The sequence below is a fragment of the Syngnathoides biaculeatus genome, chromosome 19, assembly GCF_019802595.1.
Source record: "Syngnathoides biaculeatus isolate LvHL_M chromosome 19, ASM1980259v1, whole genome shotgun sequence".
In the NCBI taxonomy this organism is placed as follows: Eukaryota; Metazoa; Chordata; class Actinopteri; order Syngnathiformes; family Syngnathidae; genus Syngnathoides; species Syngnathoides biaculeatus.
Genome location: NC_084658.1, coordinates 6,809,596 through 6,828,589, shown reverse-complemented (window position 1 = coordinate 6,828,589; position 18,994 = coordinate 6,809,596). Strand labels below are relative to the sequence as shown.

The window sequence follows — 18,994 nt, the reverse complement described above, 5'->3', positions numbered from 1 at the left end:
CAATGATGACAACGGAGATGAAGTATCTATGGCAACCGGCAGCACCAACACTTGAGGAAGCAGGACAACCAGGCATCTGGTGCGTATTAATGAATGTGCAAATGAACAAAACCCACGCAACAGCCTACTGTAAGGCTACCGTTGTACATTTTGCCTTTGAAACACACAAAACACACACCAGCATTGATTCTCTATATTTGAACAAGTTGCACTCCACTGCGTGCACCTTGTTAAGATAGATTGCTTGGAAGAATAAAGGTCACATTGCCAGGCAACCACTTCACTTGAAGGAACATTTTAATCACGGTCAGTCACGTGGGCATACACACACACAGATGCACAATCCGTGCATGATTACAAGAGGGCCTGCATGCTTCACGGAGGGATGTGGAAAAGCAATACGGGGAAGCTGCAAGAGAAGTGATAACTCCATAATCCAATCCGGCAACATCTGGAGCGACAGCATCCGAGCCAGCCAATCAGAGCGGCTGAACCGAATCAACAGGGTGCGTTCAAATCCAGAGGTAATACAGATGCTGAAATACGCAAGCAGGTCAAAAAAAAAAAAAAAAAAAAACCCAAAGAAAAACAAAGAAAAACAATTATGTAACAGATGCTTGAGGAAGCATTTACCCAAAGGAGTTTTGCTTTGAAATGCAAATACAGTAAGAAAAAGCCAATTAGGAGCTGGTGATACTAATGTTTGAGTAGAGATGTCCTAGTATTGCATTAACACTTAAACAAATTAATGTGTAGTTTCTACATTAAAAACATGCCAGTTGGCCCTTTCGTCAAACCTTCTTCACCTCACAATTTACATCAAATTTGCGTGAAACCTTTAATGTATTTCTCTTAGAAAGTCGCAGTTCTAGGGTGGTGGGGTTAATGCCCCCCCCCCCAAAAAAAAAAAAAAAAATCGACGCAGCTTTTGAGCCAAGCTGGTAAACATAACTTCCTGCCTTATGCTTGGAGGAGAAGAGCGGAGGGAAGCAGTGAATCAAAGGTGGTAAAAAAATTGAGAAGAAAGAGCTGAGTGGGAAATTTCAAGGGAATATTATACAACAGTTTATAACACTCTTGGACTCCACATGACTCCCCCTCTCACGATCCCCCGCTCGGCTGGTTGAGTCACAGCCGTATTCCCTGAGAACTATTTCATGAACATTCACCAGCCGCAGCCACTCACTGTAACGGCATGACGGTGAAACCTTATCCCATCACTGCCACTTTTGGCTCGTCTCAGAGTCTTCATGAAGTGAAGCTTTTATAATATTGTAACTAAATGTCAGTAAATCTGGTGTAGAAGATTCTGTTGCAACACTTCCTGCTGATTGCCACTGGTTAGAAATGGGGAAAAGGATCCCCCCCCCAAAAAAGTTGAGTGGTGGTAGTTAAAAAAACGCAGGGGGTGGGAATAATTCATTTTAACATTAAAATACGGTAATTCATTCTTAGTCTTGTGAGATTATTCAATTTTAATTTTTTAAAGCAATTATTTCATTAAATACATTTAAAATGTATTTACTTGTGCATGTAGGAACATTCAAATCTATGATATTTCTCACGTTATATACAATGAAAAAAGAGCAAATTATCTAATGAAAAATATGAATAAAATATTTTTGATAAATACATTTTAATTAACTAGTTTTAGGGGTTAAAAAAAACAATACATTACAGGACCTTTGATGTTCAGTGGGGTGGGGTGGTTCAGCGGGCTATATAGGGTTCACCTGTTCCAAAGTCTCTTTTAGATTGCATCGTCATTAAATTGAGAAATCAGGTTGAGCCAAATTTTTGCGCCAATGACTTTCAAACAGAACTCACAGACGTATGTCTTCATACAGTTAATGCACGAGGCCCGATTAACATAATTATATATGTGGTGATTGCTTCACAAACAAAAGTGCCTGGCGTTATGACGGTGGGGGGGTGGGGGTGGCGGGGAGATATTGTTTCATTCTACAAGGATAGGCTTCATTCCTTGGACTGAGACTGAACAGGATACACGGTATAGAAAATAGATACCAAACCTTGAACCCACTGATTACATCCAAATTACAGTGTTAGCGACTGACTCCTGCCGCAAACAGCAAAACTCTTTGCGTAATTTCCGTCAATCCTTAAAAAAAAAAAAGGTTTACAGTTACCTGAAGGTCGCACAAGATGGCAGCAAAGCACTACTTTCTAATGGACAGGGCTTCACCCTGACTCAATAAAGCTCCTCAAATCCCCAAAAAATAAAAACAAAATTCTGAAAATACCTGTAGTTGAATCTGTGTGTAACCACAAATATCTAGGGGAATGGTTGTATTCTAAATTAAAAAAAAAATCAAACTGTGACCATCAGAAAAGTTTTTTGGGTGTACTGGTGAGATTTTTGAGAATAGTTAACCACTGTATATAAAACAACTCAGCATTTGGAGTTGCCTGACAGATACCTAATGGAGAAAGAAATGGAAGAAAGAAAGATGCCGCTTAGCAGCTCTTTTTTTTTTCCCTATTACGCCTTCAGCTACAAAACTCTTCACATAAGCGGTTCTTCATCGAATCATTTTCTATCCTGCTTATCCTCAATGGGTTTGCGGGGGTGTTGGAAACTATCCCAGCACACACACATTTACATATATATATATGTATATATACACACACATCTAAGGAGAATTTAGAGCCTTCAATTAACCTACCATGCATCTAAAAAATGCAAATAGGTTTCAGGTTCTGGAATGACTACGTACTTACAGCTGCACATTATACGTGTGTTTAATGCCACCAGAAATAAATGCTGCAGTCCAACACAGCATCACATTACGATTAACATAAGAAGGAGTGCGGTAAATTTTATCACTGCGGTAAATATACCGGATGGTCCTGATTCAGACCACTGGCAGTCCAGAATATGCTGTGTGGCCCAGCCACTGTACATTTTGTCACTTCATAAAGATAAGACACAAGTTTCTAAATTAGTATGCTAGATGTGAGGTTGTACGATTTGTGTGAAGCGACTCCATAAATATGCAGAAAGCTTGCCACACAGGTCATTGTAATTGATGCTGCTCTCTTATTCGAAAAGGAAGAGTTTACCGCTGCCTCAATGGAATCTTAACATAGCGATTTCGTTTGCGTGGTTAAATATAGAGGTGACGACAAAGAACAGCTACATTTTTTTAGGTTCAATCTCCAAAATGTTTGTCGAAACATGCGCACATAGTTAACGCACATCACATTTGGGAGGGATGACAGTGAGAGAGAGCGGGGGGGGGGGGGGGGTGCTTGCTATTATCAGTGCTGTATATATTCCTGGCTGGTGCTGATAAGTCAACTGATGCCTTGCCTTATTTAGTCAGTACGCACTGTGCTGACACACGTTGCAAGGTGGTGTGTGCGCGAGTGAAAACAGAGTGACGCGGTTATTTGACCAGCACGTTTGTCTCGAATAGTCGACACATTCCGGTAATCTGGAAAGCTTTTAGTTGTAAAACAAAACTATCATTTTAGCTAACTAACCTGTTGCATGAACACGTTCATTTTGTATTTGATGTTTCGCTTTTTATAGCTGTATGTAAATTATCAACTTCATATTTCCAGTATTCACTTTACCCACTGCGATTCCCCCAGTTATTACAGTAGATTTTATGGTATTTTTATTTCCTACTGTTGTAGCGTAGATGTGAAAGTGAGTGCAAATGGTAGTTTGTTGATATGTGCCCTGCGATTGGCTGGCTGTTCAGACTGTACCCCGCCTCTCATTCAAAGATTGCTGGGAAAGGCTCCAGCTTGAGGATAAGCGGTATGGGGAATGAATGGATGGATCATATAGTTTTTTTTAAATAAATAATCCTTGGTAGCAGTAAAAACATATTCCCACAAAATGTTCATCAAGAACCTAACCTTTGGTCAACCACTCGGTAGTCAAAGTAAACTTTATATAAATATGGCTCATGCTCTGGAGAATAGAGATACCAGTTAACCTTTTACCAGAGAGGCTGCAGAGCAAACCGTGCAATGAAATGAATGCACATCCTGTTTCAGGATGGAGATGTGGAGTGTTTAACAGCTCATGCCAATGACATTGTGCAAAACTGCAAACTGGACAACAATTGACACATAGTAACGCATATACTTTTTATCTGAGAATATACGAAAATGGCTCTCCAATGCCCGTGGAGACAAAGTTCACACGATTCTATAAAACTAAACTCTACGGCTTTTATCACAAGCTTCCAGTCGCTCTCATTCCTTCATCCCTCCATCTTCTTCTTCTTCTTCAAACTTTATATTCATATTCACCCCAATGGTAAATATAGAGTCATCATTGACCCTACCACACATACTTTTGGAATGCTGAAGGGGAATTAAAAAAAAAAAACAAAAACCGCAAGCAGAGGGAGGACATGCAAAGCCCACACAAAAAGTCCAGAACCAAGATTCAAATCCAGAACCTCCGCTGAGAGGCAGACGTGCTTGGCAAAAGGCCCACCTTACATCCGAGATATTTTCTGAGAGGCCAATCAATAAAAGGTCGAGCTGCATTCCCATTTTCCCCCGCCCACCATCCTTGTGGATGTGCTGGTCCAGCTCCACAGTCAAATGGTCACATGACCAAAAACGGATCAATATGGGTGCATGCTCTGCCATGCAGCTTATAATGAGTCTTACATAACCTGCTTACACCATCGCGGTCTGTCACAGGCTGTCTTTCTCATCCCCCCCCCCCCCCCACAAGCTCCCTCAAATGAGCGGAACTAAAACAAGTTTGCTTAAAAAAAAAAAAAAGAATCTTGTATTGAGCTTTGCAGCATGCAGTAATTTGATCACTCACTACACTACAATGGGAGCTCGCTAGCTAGCTGCCATTAACACTTCGTATCAGATCGAAAGCTTGCTACTGCTACCGTGTTGGCGCCATGCATGGCGTCAAGAGTCTGCTTCTGATTGACATTGTTGTTCTAATGCACAGAATTTGTCTATTCAGATGCTGGTACTCAACACATCACACCAAAACTCCTCACTCTTTGGTAAACAGTATGGGGAAGGTTTGGTATTAAGCATGTGAAATCCTCATTATGTAAGCCTCATCTTATATCCCTGAAATCTGGAGAATAATGTCTCCCTGAACTCGCCAAAGTAGAATTATATTTGAAAAGAATGGCCGAGGCTGCAGCACTGTGCAACTTCTAAAGTGTGGCTATCCATATATTTTTCAATTTCAAATATGATACATCCTTTTTAAATAACACAACTGTAAAAGAGTTTTATAACAAAAATTATAAAAACTCATTTAAGCCCTTTCGGTTCCATTAAATGGGATGAAATTACATATCTACTGTCCATTGTTATCCTCATGGTTATATAATTCACGATAGTACAAAAATACACTTGATCACACGTTTTGAATACTTTGCCTCGTTCATGTAACTAAATAAGGTAAGCTCAATTGTGTAGTGTGCTGTGTGTGAGTGTCAATATAGAATTTGGACTGAGCAGCTTATGTTACAGTACCTTCCATTTCCAGTTCCATGATCTGAGGTGAGATCAACAAAAAAGACAAAACATCATTTCAATGCTTACTCGCATTTCATGTATTTGTAATTTGTATTAAAAGAAATCTCGGCGTTCCAAATTTCCATTTGTTTGCCTGTCGATTTGTTAGGGGAGGATTGTACAATTTGTTTTGGATTATGAGGTTGGGGGTGGACAGTTCAATTGTGACAAAGGAAGAAACAAAACATTCGATATGGACTAAAATTGAAGCCGTTCTTCCTCGCCACTATGGGCCTTTGTTCTACAAAGAAAGTCAATTCTGGATACAAACAAACCAATTAACAAATTGAAACAATGAAAAGCCATTTTCCCACATCTTATACACGTTAAGACCCCAATTTAATCAGTCAAATGTAGTGATGTCAAAGTGGTGCTGTGTGTGTACATTGAACTGTGTCCCAGTGGTGGTGGGGGAGGGGGGGGGCGAGGCTTTTTTAAATGAAAAGGTCACATCTCATCCACCTGTTAAAGTACATATGCCACATCAGAGTAAGACTTGGCATGGGCGCAGCTCTTGTTATTGGGCACACGAGACGCCACTGGCACAGTTGCCGATACGACCAGACAGGTCACACACAGCACACACTGGGAATGAAAGATATGGGGAGAGAATAGAAACAGAACTTTTTGCAGGGATGATCTGTGTGGCTACACAAAAGCCGTTGATGGATGAAGGTCAAAAGTGTTGAAAGGCTTTAACCGGACTGACATGACAGCTTTCACGACTCTGAGGTTCTTGGACAATAAAGAAGAAAAGTAACAAGAATGAAGACCACTCTACCTGGAAGCTGCTATTTCCACTTTGCTCCTGGCGATAGCTGCTGCCCTCTGTGCCCCCTCCACTGCCCGATCCACCTTCTCTTTGGTTTTGGGGTTCTTTAGAGGAATCAGCTGCTTCCGTATACCACGCACCAGCACGTTATTTTTGTACTTCCCTTCTTCTTTGGAGCCATCTGGGAAAACTGTGCAGCCGTAACCATGGCGCTTGTTGTTCAGCCACTCTCCCTCGTACTTCATCCCGTTGGATCTCTCTGAAACGCCAAATCCGTTGCGCTTGTCGTTCTTCCATTCGCCCATGTAGGCCTCGGTGGTGGTGGCGTCCACGTGGTCCTCCAAGGGAAGATCCTCGTCTTGCAGCTCGCCATCGCCGATGGATATGGTGGAGTTGGCATCGCTGGAGCTGATGCGGCTCATGGTGGCGTCGCTGCGTGCCGAGCTGCGCTTGCTGGAGATGGAGGTCCGGGAGTCAGACTTACGCAACTGCCGGAGGCTCCCGAAGAGGGAACCCCGACGGAAGAGACCCTTCTTCTTGCCCGTCACTACCTCGCTGTCCGAGTGGAAGTTTAGTACGAAGCCGCCGCGGTTGCCTGTGGGTGTGTCAGCGGGGAAGGAGAGGTCATGAAGCACGGTGCCGTTGCTTTGCTCAGAGCGCAGGGAAGCCATGGATGTACGAAGTGGCGAGCGGATAACAGTCGCCATCCCATAGGGAACGCTCTGGCGCACGCCATAACCATGACGCATCCCACCCATCCATTGGCCTTGATAGGTGCCTGGGAAAATGGTACAGATATTGTGTAAGGATCCATAAAGTATGCACAAATTTGGCAACATTACATACAACATGATGATAGTTCCCATTATTTTGGCTTTCCACCAATCGTGGTCGTGCTGTTTATTTACCAACTGCAGATTGGTGGATGTAAATTGCATTGTGTAATCGGGGCCCATTGTTTGAGGAATTACACTCGTCACTTTGAAAGCAGGGGGCACGGTGACGCAACTGGTGAGAGCGTTGGTCTCACAGTTCCGAGAGCCGGGGTTCAAATCGCAGCCCTGCCTGTGTGAAATTTGAATGTTCTCCCCGTGCCTGCGTGGATTTCCTCCAACATCCCAAAGACACGCATTAACTGAAGATTCTAAATTGCCCCGAGGTGTGATTGCGAGTGCAACTTTTGTTTGTCTCCGTGTGCCCTGCGATTGGCTGGCAACCAGTTCAGGGTGTCCCTATCCCCTGCCCGGTGACAGCTGGGATAGGCTCCAGCACTCCCATGACCCTAGTGAGGATAAGTGGCTCAGAAAATGGATGGATGGACTTTGAAAGCATCAGCTGTTATATCTATTATTAGCATACATGGCCACATCATTAGGTACACCTATAAAAATGAACTGTTATCAATAAAAGAGTATTTTATTTTACATTTTCAATTTCCTTAAACTATGAAAGTGTGCCTAATGTTGCAGCTAGCGACTGTGCACAGTTATTTTCGGATAGAAATGTCACATATGGGAAGACCAACTGGCATGTTTCCTTGAGCATCCACCTCAAACAAAGTCGTTTGATGAAGATACTGAGGATCGCTTGGGACGTGAATCACTGAGCTCTGAGCCTATTTTCAGGCATGAGGTAACTCCCCCACTGACAGTAGGCACATTCACCACCGTCGGCTTGTCTCCGACCACAGGGAAAGGCTATGAGTCACACAATGAGAGGAACGCTTCATTAAGCCCGTTTGGTGTCGCTGAGCCCAATGGGCTACTAGCGGCTCCTCTGCGGCGTTATATCACAAACCTGATCCTTAATAATAAGAAAAAGCTTGCTGATCCAGAGGTTGCTGACAAATACAATGCAATAATCCACAATGTTCACTTTCAGAGGGGAAAGCGATCTGTTGGTACAGACTGGTCTTTAGATGGATAAACAGTGTGAGATTAAAAGGCTGGCGCTGTGCTGCAGTTCAATTGGGTGACCCTGCAGATCAAGTGATCAGGATGCTGCAGGGTCAGACAGCCAGATGTTCTCTAGATCCTCTTGGATCAGCTGACTTCCCTAAACTCCGCCCAGCAAAGGAACGATCACCGTCATTGGGTGGCATCATTTTACAGCATATGGCTTCAGATTGTAGTTGCTCACGTGTTATTTTATAACCATAAATGACTGGAACAACAAGTTTTACACAATGTTGTGTTCCTGAAAGGCTAACTTTTCTTCAAGTGAGAATCTAGACACACTGTGCCAATAACACATATCAAAGATTTATTTTTTCATATAAATGAAGGAATGGGACGCAGTTGAGTTGAACCACCCATACAGGCCCCCATTTTCCAGACCACTTATCTTCACAGGTCCACAGGTGTGCTGGCACCTATCCCGACTGAGTCGGGGCAAGAGGCGGGGTACACCCTGGACTGGTTGCGTGCCAACTGCAGGGCACATATAGACAAATATAGACAAACAGCTGTTCACAACTTAACGTGCATGCTTTTGGAACGTGGGAGGAAATCAGAGTACCAAGAGAAACGCCATGCAAGCAAAGGGAGAACACGAGAAACTCCATACACGAAGGAAGGATTTGAACCTATGGACTTTGTGAAATGTGAGGCGGTCACTCCATCGCCATTAGCAGAACCACCAATGAAGAAATTTAGTTGTTTGTCCACCAGGACCTTACTAGTCTTCAACCTAGAAGAAACAGTTCCACCATGGCACAATTGGGAAAAAAAAATATTTATTCATCACAGGAGGAGAATGTAAATAAACTATCATGGCAGGCCCGAGTAGTGTTTTTTTTTTAATTGTTTTTTATTCCATCTGTTTGTGAGTTATCAGGCTACTTCCTGGTTCGGTGAGGAGGAGGAGGACATGAGCATAATATTCATCCTCAACACTGGATGTCAGCCAGTAATGTAGGTAAGGAAAGCTGCGTATTTGAGCATACTTCATTATAATAGGGACATCCATGTTCGAGTGGTAGTAGTAGGCAAAATGTGACACTGGCAATGGGAGGACTCTTACTTGTACAACAGACAGTCGACTCGTGCCACCTATCATTCTAGCATGTGCTCCATTGTATTACTAATAAGGAAAAAGAGAAGACTTGTAAATGGACATTAAGCTGAATATAGAGGATATTGAAGAAATGCTCACATTGCTTTTGCTAGTCGCACCCTATTTAGGGTTATGGAATCAACGTGTTCCACACCAAACTCGTCCAAATATGCATTTATAAACCTTGTAGCAACATGGCCTTCTCCAAACCTTTCCCTCATAGAAGTGTTTTAACTTGATCAGTTTGTTGATGAAGAGGTGACGTCGCAAAAATCTTTACAAAGCAAAGGAACCGGCGGCCCGTGGGCCAAATATGGCCACAATATTGCTGTTGCAGCTTTCCGCTTATGCCATTGGCTTGGTGCAGCTTTTACACTGGATTCCGTTACTAAACGCAAGCATTTTTCATTTATTTTTTTTAGCTGGGCTTGTGACTACTAGTGGCGAGGTACTGGACCATCTGCTTGAACAGCAGCCAGCGCATGTACCACTACACCACCAGCACTCATCTCAAACCGAAATCACAACCTCGGAAGGAGCCCCAAAACACCCAAATGTTCAAACCTAGTGGTTTATTCTTCCACCTGACAATTCCGAGGCTTCGGGTTTGCATCTCAGTTCTTTTCCTGTTTGCCATCCCACATTCCAAAAACATTCATAGCAGGATAGTGGATAGGTTTCCAATGATGTCACCACCACCCTAAAACCAATCGGATAAATTAACGATAGAAAAAAACTTCACACGTCACCTATCACCTATGTTCTCTGACCTCTATGACACACAAGATGGCGTAATTGAAAACCTATCCATTGCCTTGAATGGATGGTTAGTTGTCAAATGTGCCTTGCGATTGACTAGTGACCTGTCCAGAGTGTGCCGTTGGCTTGTTTGCCCAAAGTCAGCTGGGATAGGCTCCAGCTCACTTGTGACCCTGAATGAAGACAAGATGAGCACTGTGGAAAATAAATGTTTGATAATTGATTCTTGTAGACAAGAGTGTTTCCACGTGCCTCCAGTTGGGGCCCTATTGCCTCCCTCCACGCCCACTTCCCCGTAGCATGCAACCAAAGCTGTCAAATGGTGCGTTCAAGCGCAATCATCTCAAGATTCATTTAGATAACACGATGCCTCACCTCCGTCGCCATAGGTTTCAATGCCATATCCGTCTTGGAGCCCGTTGCTCCAGGTGCCGTCGTATCTCGCAGGTGTGTTGTGGCTCTGCCGGACGCCGTATCGCCCCTTGAAACCGTGGCTCCACTCCCCGCGGTAGATCCACTTGCCTTTATTCTCCACGCCGAGCCCATGCCTCTTGCCCTGCGACCAGTAGCCCTTGTAGGTATTCCCGCTGGGCCAGGTGTACACGCCTACTATCTCGAAGCCGTGCGACCAAGAGCCCGCGTACTCGCCCTGGCCCTTGGGTCCGGTGCAGATCCCGTGTCCGTGGGCTTTGCCATCCTCCCAACCCCCGCAGTAAGTGCCGCCGTCGTCGAAGTCAAACCTTCCGCCCGTCATTCAGATGCAAAGCTGTGGGGGGGAAACGGCACGAGCGTGGCAGGGGCGTCCAGGACCGATGGGAGAGGGTGACTGGAGGGGGAGAAAACGGCAGAATGATGATGATGATGATGATGATGATGATGAGGTGATGATGATGACGACGACCATGAGGGGAGCCTCCGTCTTCTGTGCGTTGATGAGATTATTATTATTTTTTAAAATGGACATCGGAAGTGTAAAGGTATGAAAGGTGGGCGTCAGTTACCGGATCCGCGCACCGGCTTGTCCGCTCAGTGTGGCTGGTCTCCCCCCTCTCGCCTCTCACCGACTGGCCGCCGAGGGAGGGAGGGGGCGAGGTGGGGCAGAGAGATGCCCCAGCCAGAGAGAGCCACCCGGCCAATCACACGTCACGTCACCGCCAAGATCCCGCCTTCTCCTCCTCCCCATCACTGGTGCGTCACTCCCTCCTCCACCAAGATTGACTCCAATGTTACACAAAAACATATCAAAGCCACATCCAGGCCAAGAGTGCAGTTTTATCTTTGCTTTTCCAATTAATTTCCTTTAAAAAATGTTGTATTTGCAGTGACAGGTTGCAAAATTGTATTTGGTTGTACGATGGCTGATGGTTTTATTTCTATACAACAACTTTAAAAATAAATGTGTGAAGAACGTATTCGATTCTTCTTAGTCTTTCATACATTCAGTGTTATTATAGATGTGTATACAGTACTCTCAATATGACATCACTTGAATCTGAGCGCCTAACGGTTGCATACAGCGACATCTGCTGTCACATGTATGAATTGCATCTGGAGCCTTCATCTCCGGCCGCCCATCTATCTTTTTACTGACGTGTTTAGGACAATTCATAATCTCTCGTGGACATTGGTGAAATCGCAAATATTTGGTCAACACTCCCATTAGTTTTCAGTATTGAAATTATGTAACAACAAAGTCAGCAGTAATAATGTCTGTACAGTGTGATAACTTTTTTTTATATTGCTGATTTAATCGTTCCAATATTATAAAAAAGGCCAAAACATATCCCTAAAATCACAAAAAGTGCAATATTTTAAGTTGTAAAATTTGATATTTGAAGCGGGACGGTGACTCAGCTGTAGAGCCTCACAGTTCTGAAGACTGGGGGTTCAAATCCCTGACCCACCTGTGTGGAGTTTGTATGTTCTCCCTGTGCCTGCTGTGGTTTTCTCTGGGCACTCCGGCTTCCTCCCACATCCCCAAAACATGCAATAATTGGAGACACAAAATTGGCCCTCGGTGTGATTGCGAGTACGACTGTTGTCTCTCTCCATGTGACCTGCGATTGGCTGGCAACCAGTTCAGAGGGTACCCAGCCTCCTGCCTGATGATAACTGGAATAGGGTCCAGGACTCCCACGACCCTCGTGTGGATAAGCAGTTCAGAAAATGGATGGATGGATAAAATGGACATTTGATATTAGTGTGCAGTAACACTCCATGCCTGGCGGGGGCGTATTGAGTCAACGTGAGCATCGTCGCCTGCTTTTCTTTAGTTGTCCCCTGTGCCCCTCAAGCAGAAAAGATGGAGGCTGAAAACAGCTCGCAAATCCGAGATGAGAGCGCGGCTCTTGCGGAGCAGAAGGCGGGCGAGCCGTGTGACGCCGTCGCCAAAGCAAATGTATCAAAGTTGACCCTTTATCACTGGACGCAGTCGTTCAATTCACAGAAGGTAAGCGTCCCCTTTCAGCACCAGTCGTCCCCGGACAGCTCCCGATTGGAGCTCAATTGGAGACGCCCTCTGTGGCATTTCCGGAGATGCAACGCATCATTTTGCACACGTCAACTTGTGCCACTGAAGATGCTTGGATGTGAATACATCTTCGTTCTTTTTCCGTCATTTACAATATATCTGCGCTAGCTTTCAGTGTAGGGAGGTATCGATGTACAACAGTATGCTTCAGTAGATTTTTCAGGTGTCTGTCTCTATGTGCCCTGCGATTGGCTGGCGACCAGTTCAGGGGGCACCCTGCCTCCTGCCAGATGGCAGCTGGGATTGGCTCCAGCACTCCCGCGACCCTCATGAGGATAAGCAGCTCGGAAAATGGATGGATTCAAATTTCCCTAAAAAGTATTAATTGGAAGTAAAAATGTACTTTTTATTCTAGTCCACTTATTTTACCCATGTACTAGAGTTGATGTTTTTTAAACCAAGTATCTACTTGTCCATATTTCCCAAGTTAATTGCCACTAATAGAGCAGTTGTTTTTTTTTAATTGTGTCAATATTTTCTATAAATATGATATGTTTTGTTCTATCAAGGCAACTATGGAAACAATATTCAAACTTACTGTTTTACTTTTGATTGCTAGTGTAGAAAGGTTTTTCATTCAAATATTTACTGTAAAGATTGAGATGTTTCCAGGTTAGGAATGGCATGGACTGAATTAGTATGTACAGAGGTGTAAGACTTTTTCACAAGATGGCACACTTAGTTATTGATGTAATTAGTTGTTTCATATTTATGGCCATTTATCACATTTCAAAATTTCAATGCCATTTTAAAATTCCCATGCCATCAACATGCTCCACTGTTTTATGCATAACAAACAGTAGGTTAAAGCGAGGCTGTGACATTGTTTAGGTTTGACACTGATCCATTTTGTGGATTCTATCCAGTAGAGCTCGTGTCACCATTTTCACAGTGCCATATTGCTGGTCAAACAAAGCTGCAGGACATTGTGGGAAACAATGAACCAGAGGAGGAGATTTAAAATACCCGAGACCTGTTGTGCTGTTGGTTGTCACAACAGACGAGACAGAAATTCATAGAGATCATTCTATGGAATACCTGCTGAAAAGACCAGAAAAGATCGATGGATTTCAGCAATTTAACATGATGGATGGTACCCAATTAAAATACACACACGCCTGTGTAGCGATCGCTTCATTTCAGATAGGAATTATTCTTCTCAATCACAAATGATCAAGAAGTATTTGTAAGGGCAAGTTGGCTCATTTGAGAAGAAAGCGTATTTAAAAAAAGAAAATAAACCGTCTGTCGCAGAGAGGTTTACGTGTGTCAGCGATACGCTTCCGTGTAAGGAGGCTAAAATGTCTTTCCATTCACATTTAATGAATGCGAGTTTGTGTAAAACCAAGAATCATTGATTTAAAAATTGCTATTTGTATGGAATAGCATCTAAAAAGACCAAAAAAGATCAATGGATTTCAACAATTAAAAGTGATGGATTTTGCACAACCTAATACACACGCCTGTGTAAAGATAATTTTATTTCAGGTAGGAGTTATTCTTCTCAATCTCAAATTACCAAGAAGTATTCATAATGCCAAATTGACCATAATGCCAAATTGACTCATTTGAGAACAATGCGTATTTAACAAAGGAAAATCAACCGTCTGTCGCAAACAAGGTTTATGGAGTTTTACGTGGAAGTGATACACTTCCATATATGGAGGAGCCATCTCCATCCTCTTTTTTTTTTCTCCGATCATAGTTAATGAATGCGAGTTTTTGGAAAACCAGGGGTCATTTATTTAAATATTGGTATTTGTATAGAAAAAATCTGAGTGGGTCCATCACTATGTGGGATTTATTCCTGATTGAGAACAGATCCAGCAACGAAGTATTTGTATGCATCCAGACTTTTATACGCTTTCAAACACTTCCATGTAAATCTCGATGACTTGCTCACGAGATCCATGTGTAGATCCAGTTGTCCAAGACAAGCGAAAGTGGGTTAACAGTCCACTTTCTTATCGGCGAAAACATTGACTTCAGCATTAAATATAGTCCAATATGCCAAGCGTCTCTAATTTTTCCACATACCTCCATTTATTATAACCTTCTAAATGTTTAACGGTATCGGATAAAACTATGGGCATCGTGCTATAAGACATATTTTCGTTTCGTCTCAATGGACTTAGCATTGAACAATGCTTTGTTTGACCGGCAATATGGCCAGTCACGTGGTTTCAGTGACGTAGGTGCACGAGCTCTACAGTATTTGAAAAGCAGGGAGTAAAAATTTAGGGTAAATATGAACAATTTTCCTGATTGCTTTTGCTACTTAGACCTATGGCACGTTCCTTCTTGTGAACAAAAAGGTCATGCTTTCTGCCGCACTTACTCTTTGACATTTTGTTTTAGATTTGTAGTTTGGATGACTTTTCATATGAATAATAACTGCAATCATGGCCTTACATAAGGAACTCCATTGAAGACCGAGGACCCCCTTGATTATAGAACATGCAGAAAATAGATTGTAGAACTGCTCAGTGTTATACTAAGAGGTGCTTTTAATTTTGTGGTGTTGCCAAAATATGAGCAACAACTTTCAGCGTGATGCAGTGCACCTATAGTACAACATATTGTTCAATTAATACCAGAAAACGTCCATCAAAATGTAGCTATTATCTTTATCTTTGCAAACTGTGAATTTTGGACACAGATCTCAAATCAGATTTCATCATCTTGGAGACGATGATGTACCTAAAATAAATACATGAATGTGCCTGTTTTCCCTCAGGTGCGCCTGGCCATCGCAGAGAAAGGTTTGCGTTGTGAAGAGTATGACGTGAGTTTACCACTCAGCGAGCACAACGAGCCCTGGTTCATGCGTTTGAATCCTACTGGCGAGGTGCCTGTCCTGGTGTACGATGACGGCGTCATCTGTGACCCCACGCAGATCATGGACTACCTGGAGCAAAACTTCACAGACGGTAAAACTACGACGAAGACGGCAACACATTGAAATAAGTTTTACAGCGGGGTTGCACTTTCACCTTTTTCTCATCATTTATGTTGATTTGAAGACATATTATGCATTTATCTTTGTTTCTGACAAAACACCCAAATTGATCAAGATCAATTGATCAATCAGCTAAACCTGTTTTAAAAAAGCACAGTCATACTTGGACCTAAATCTGGATATCAAGAATAATAAATACATGCTCAGGTGGCTTTCCATCACTCTGTTTCACTCCCCCATTGTTCATGTGCAGTGGGCACTCCCAGGCTGATACCAGAAGAGGGAAGCACATACTACCACAGAGTGCAGCACTACAGAGAGCTGCTGGACTCGCTGCAGATGGACGCCTACACGCACGGCTGCATCCTCCACCCCGAGATCACTGTAGACTCGCACATTCCGGCTTATGCCGCCACGAGCATACGAAGTAAGCCACAATGGCATGGATCAAATTTGTTTGCATCTTTTCCCTGCCCTTACCCAGGTTTTTTTTTTTCCTGGGTACTCTGTGCTGCAGGTTAGATTAATTGAAGACCCTAGAATATGCATTGGTGTGAATGTGAGTGTGAATGATTATTTGTGTGCATGTGCCCTGGAATGGAGCATTCTGACCTGTCAATCACTCTTACAATAATAGCCAATCAGATAGCCGCATTATCTTAACCCCTGGCTTGACACGCCCCTCTCGCTATATTGTCCCACAAGCAATGCTGGTTGTCAGTAGCGTGCGCTTGGAAAAGTTAAAGTTACAAAGAAAATGGTCCTCAGATGCGCTTGGGGAATGGGCAATTCTAATGAAAGATATCCTGCTACGTTATAAGGGGCCCGGTTGATTCATTTTCCAAAGCCTAAAACACAGTTTGACAAAGTGTCTACGATGGATTAAGGCCTATTTGTATCACATCGGACTTTTAAGACAGAGCACTGGTTCGATTGCGAGACAAGTCAAACCTTTTCATCTGGTGACTACGGTACTGACTGAGTTACTCACCATTGATTAAATGCACTTGTAGAAAATCAAACCTAACTCACTTAGAAAGATTACAGTGATATTACTCGTGATCTTTCCAAGTAAAAAGTACTCACCCTGCTTTCCATGTGGAGTACGATTCCACTATTTTATCCTATTGGATTTCAATATGAAGTTTGAGAGGCGTCAAACTTTTTTGCATCGATCGCCAACGTTTCACTGTAACTCTAACATTGCGCCCTGCTCCGTCCAAAATCTCAATTCCGCGTACATATCCTTGCATGAAATAGTTGAGACCTCTCTGTAGAGCTCTCTCGTACAGGTCTGACACATTTGGCAAAAAACATACCGCAATATTATCTGGAATATGTGTTAGAGAATCAACTTCAATCCTGTTCTGTTCAGTCGCCATTTTGGAAGCTTGTGGGACATGGCAAATGTAGCTAAGGGGGGCGCAGCTTAAGATCGCCAGTCGCAAAGGTCCATTGGCAGATTTGCTGGATCTGGTGGGGCATTGAGTCAGTATTTATTGTTTTTTTTTTTTTTGTGTGCGTTTCCATACCACAGCGCAGATCCTAAACACAGAGTCAGAGCTGAAGAAACTGGCAGAGGAGAACCCAGAGCTCAAAGATGCTTACATAGCAAAACAGAGGCGCTTAAAGGTGAGTACTAAAAGTTATGATTCTCTAATTGTCAGATGCATGCTACTCTTAACTATGTGATTGAAATGCTTCCTGCAGTCCAAGTTGTTTGACCACGACAACATGAAGTACCTAAAGAAGCTTCTAGATGAACTGGAGAACGTGATGGATCAGGTTGAGACGGAGCTGCAGAGGAGGATGGAAGAAACCCCAGGTAGCAAAAAGTTTGAGACAACGTGTGGAGGCGGGCTTTCATGTGAGCTGCTGTAAAGCGGAATCTTCTCCCTCAGAAGAAAACAGTCAACAGTCGTGGCTGTGCGGCCAGTTCTTCAGCATGGCCGATGTCTCCCTGGCAGTCACCCTGCACCGTCTCAAGTTTCTCGGCTTGTCCCGCCGCTACTGGGGCAACGGCAGCCGCGCTAACCTGGAGGCCTACTACGAGCGCGTGCTGGAGCGGCCGGCCTTCAGGAGAGTCCTGGGCCACGTCAACAACATTCTCATCTCGGCTGTGCTCCCGGTTGCCTTTCGCGTGGCCCGGAAGAACGCGCCGGTTATCGCCGGCGCCACTTTTTTGATCGGCCTTTTGGGCGGTGCTACATACCTGGCTTTTCTTTATATGAGGAGGAGGTTGACTTTTTCCAGTTGGGTTAGCTGGAGCTGAATTCATGGGGTCGCACAAATCATGAATATCTCAAATCAAAGTCAAATAGTATTTATTAAAGGATATTTAAAAGATATACCTGCTTATGCTGTACCTGAAATTTCCCAAAATGGATCAAGCAACGTGTAAAAACATTTAACATTGGTGGCATGTAGGGCAAGGAAGATCACATTAAATTTTGGTGATAAACTGCATAAAGCGGTTAAAAAAAACAATGCATCAAATGAACTGTCTTCCCATTTAAACAATGGTACTACACACCTCTGCCATTCTCGACTAATCGTGTCATGGTCTATAAATAAAGGTATCGCATTGGAAATATGGAAAAGCTACAGGTGATTTGTCCACTTTACTATAACTAAAAACAACCCATCATTTGCAAACCATTCTGAATCCTCCATGTTGAGGAAATGTTGACAAACGCTTAAGTCAGCTGGAAAAAAACCATCACAAGCTAAATTGTAGTTTATCATAGTACAAACACATACCAAATAAAGTTGGTTGCTTCTTGCATTAATAGCCAACGAGATGTATTGCTGGGTCAACTTCAAGCTGAACATTTTCAATACGACATAAAAAATGCATTTGGGTGCACCCTGCCTTTTCTCATGGCTGCATTGTTGCACTCTGAAATTTCCGCACAACTACGATTAAAGAGCCAAATCACTTGTCATCTCCAGACTTCCCTTCAAAAGCACCTGTCTCAAATAAACTTTCTTCTGAAACCACTCTCCAGCGTCTCCGGCCAATCCAGTGTAACTGAGAACCACAGAAAAAATCTCCAGTCGGTCATATGGTAATAAGCTCTATATACTGTATAGCTGTGATTTTGAAACATTTGACCGATAAAATGACAAAACAGCCCCGAACGTTTGGATGCAAGTCGGTGTCTGCAGGCCATCACTGGCACGAAACATACGCGGAGACGACTCACGTGAGCCGAGCTGCAGTTAAAGCGGAGAAAACACATGTCGGACGCCTACGGTCTGTCTGGCCTGTGTGCTCGGCATCTGGTGGGGCTGCGTTTTGTAGCTGTCGTCGAGCACATGGCCACTGGCTCACACGGCACAAGTCACAATACTGAAAAAGGCCAATGGTTGCACT

At 43.4% G+C, this 18,994-nt stretch overlaps 2 protein-coding genes across 5 annotated transcripts in view; one reads left to right on the top strand and one right to left on the bottom strand.

The window, feature by feature from the left end:
* Positions 1 to 11,432, bottom strand: part of jph1a (junctophilin 1a) — a 34,465-nt gene extending 23,033 nt beyond the window's left edge. Inside the window, exons 1-3 of one of the 4 annotated variants that reach the window (XR_009792762.1) lie at positions 10,505 to 11,432; positions 6,326 to 7,094; positions 6,007 to 6,129 (exon numbers count right to left, since the gene is read on the bottom strand). Coding sequence is in view for 3 of the 4 variants with exons in the window: in XM_061805597.1 (XP_061661581.1) it covers positions 6,326 to 7,094; positions 10,505 to 10,883 (1,148 nt within the window). In the remaining variant the exon portion in view is untranslated. Of the gene's footprint in view, positions 1 to 6,006; positions 6,130 to 6,325; positions 7,095 to 10,504 lie in introns of those variants that run through there. The other 3 variants (XM_061805597.1, XM_061805598.1, XM_061805599.1) reach the window with 3 other exon arrangements.
* A 999-nt stretch (positions 11,433 to 12,431) lies between these two features.
* gdap1 (ganglioside induced differentiation associated protein 1) lies at positions 12,432 to 18,030 on the top strand. Its single transcript, XM_061805546.1, has 6 exons — positions 12,432 to 12,578; positions 15,397 to 15,589; positions 15,872 to 16,045; positions 17,156 to 17,250; positions 17,329 to 17,443; positions 17,520 to 18,030. Exons 1-6 carry the CDS (start codon positions 12,432 to 12,434, stop codon positions 17,888 to 17,890), a joined length of 1,095 nt encoding a protein of 364 aa, XP_061661530.1. The 3' UTR covers positions 17,891 to 18,030.
* Positions 18,031 to 18,994: the final 964 nt, after the last annotated feature.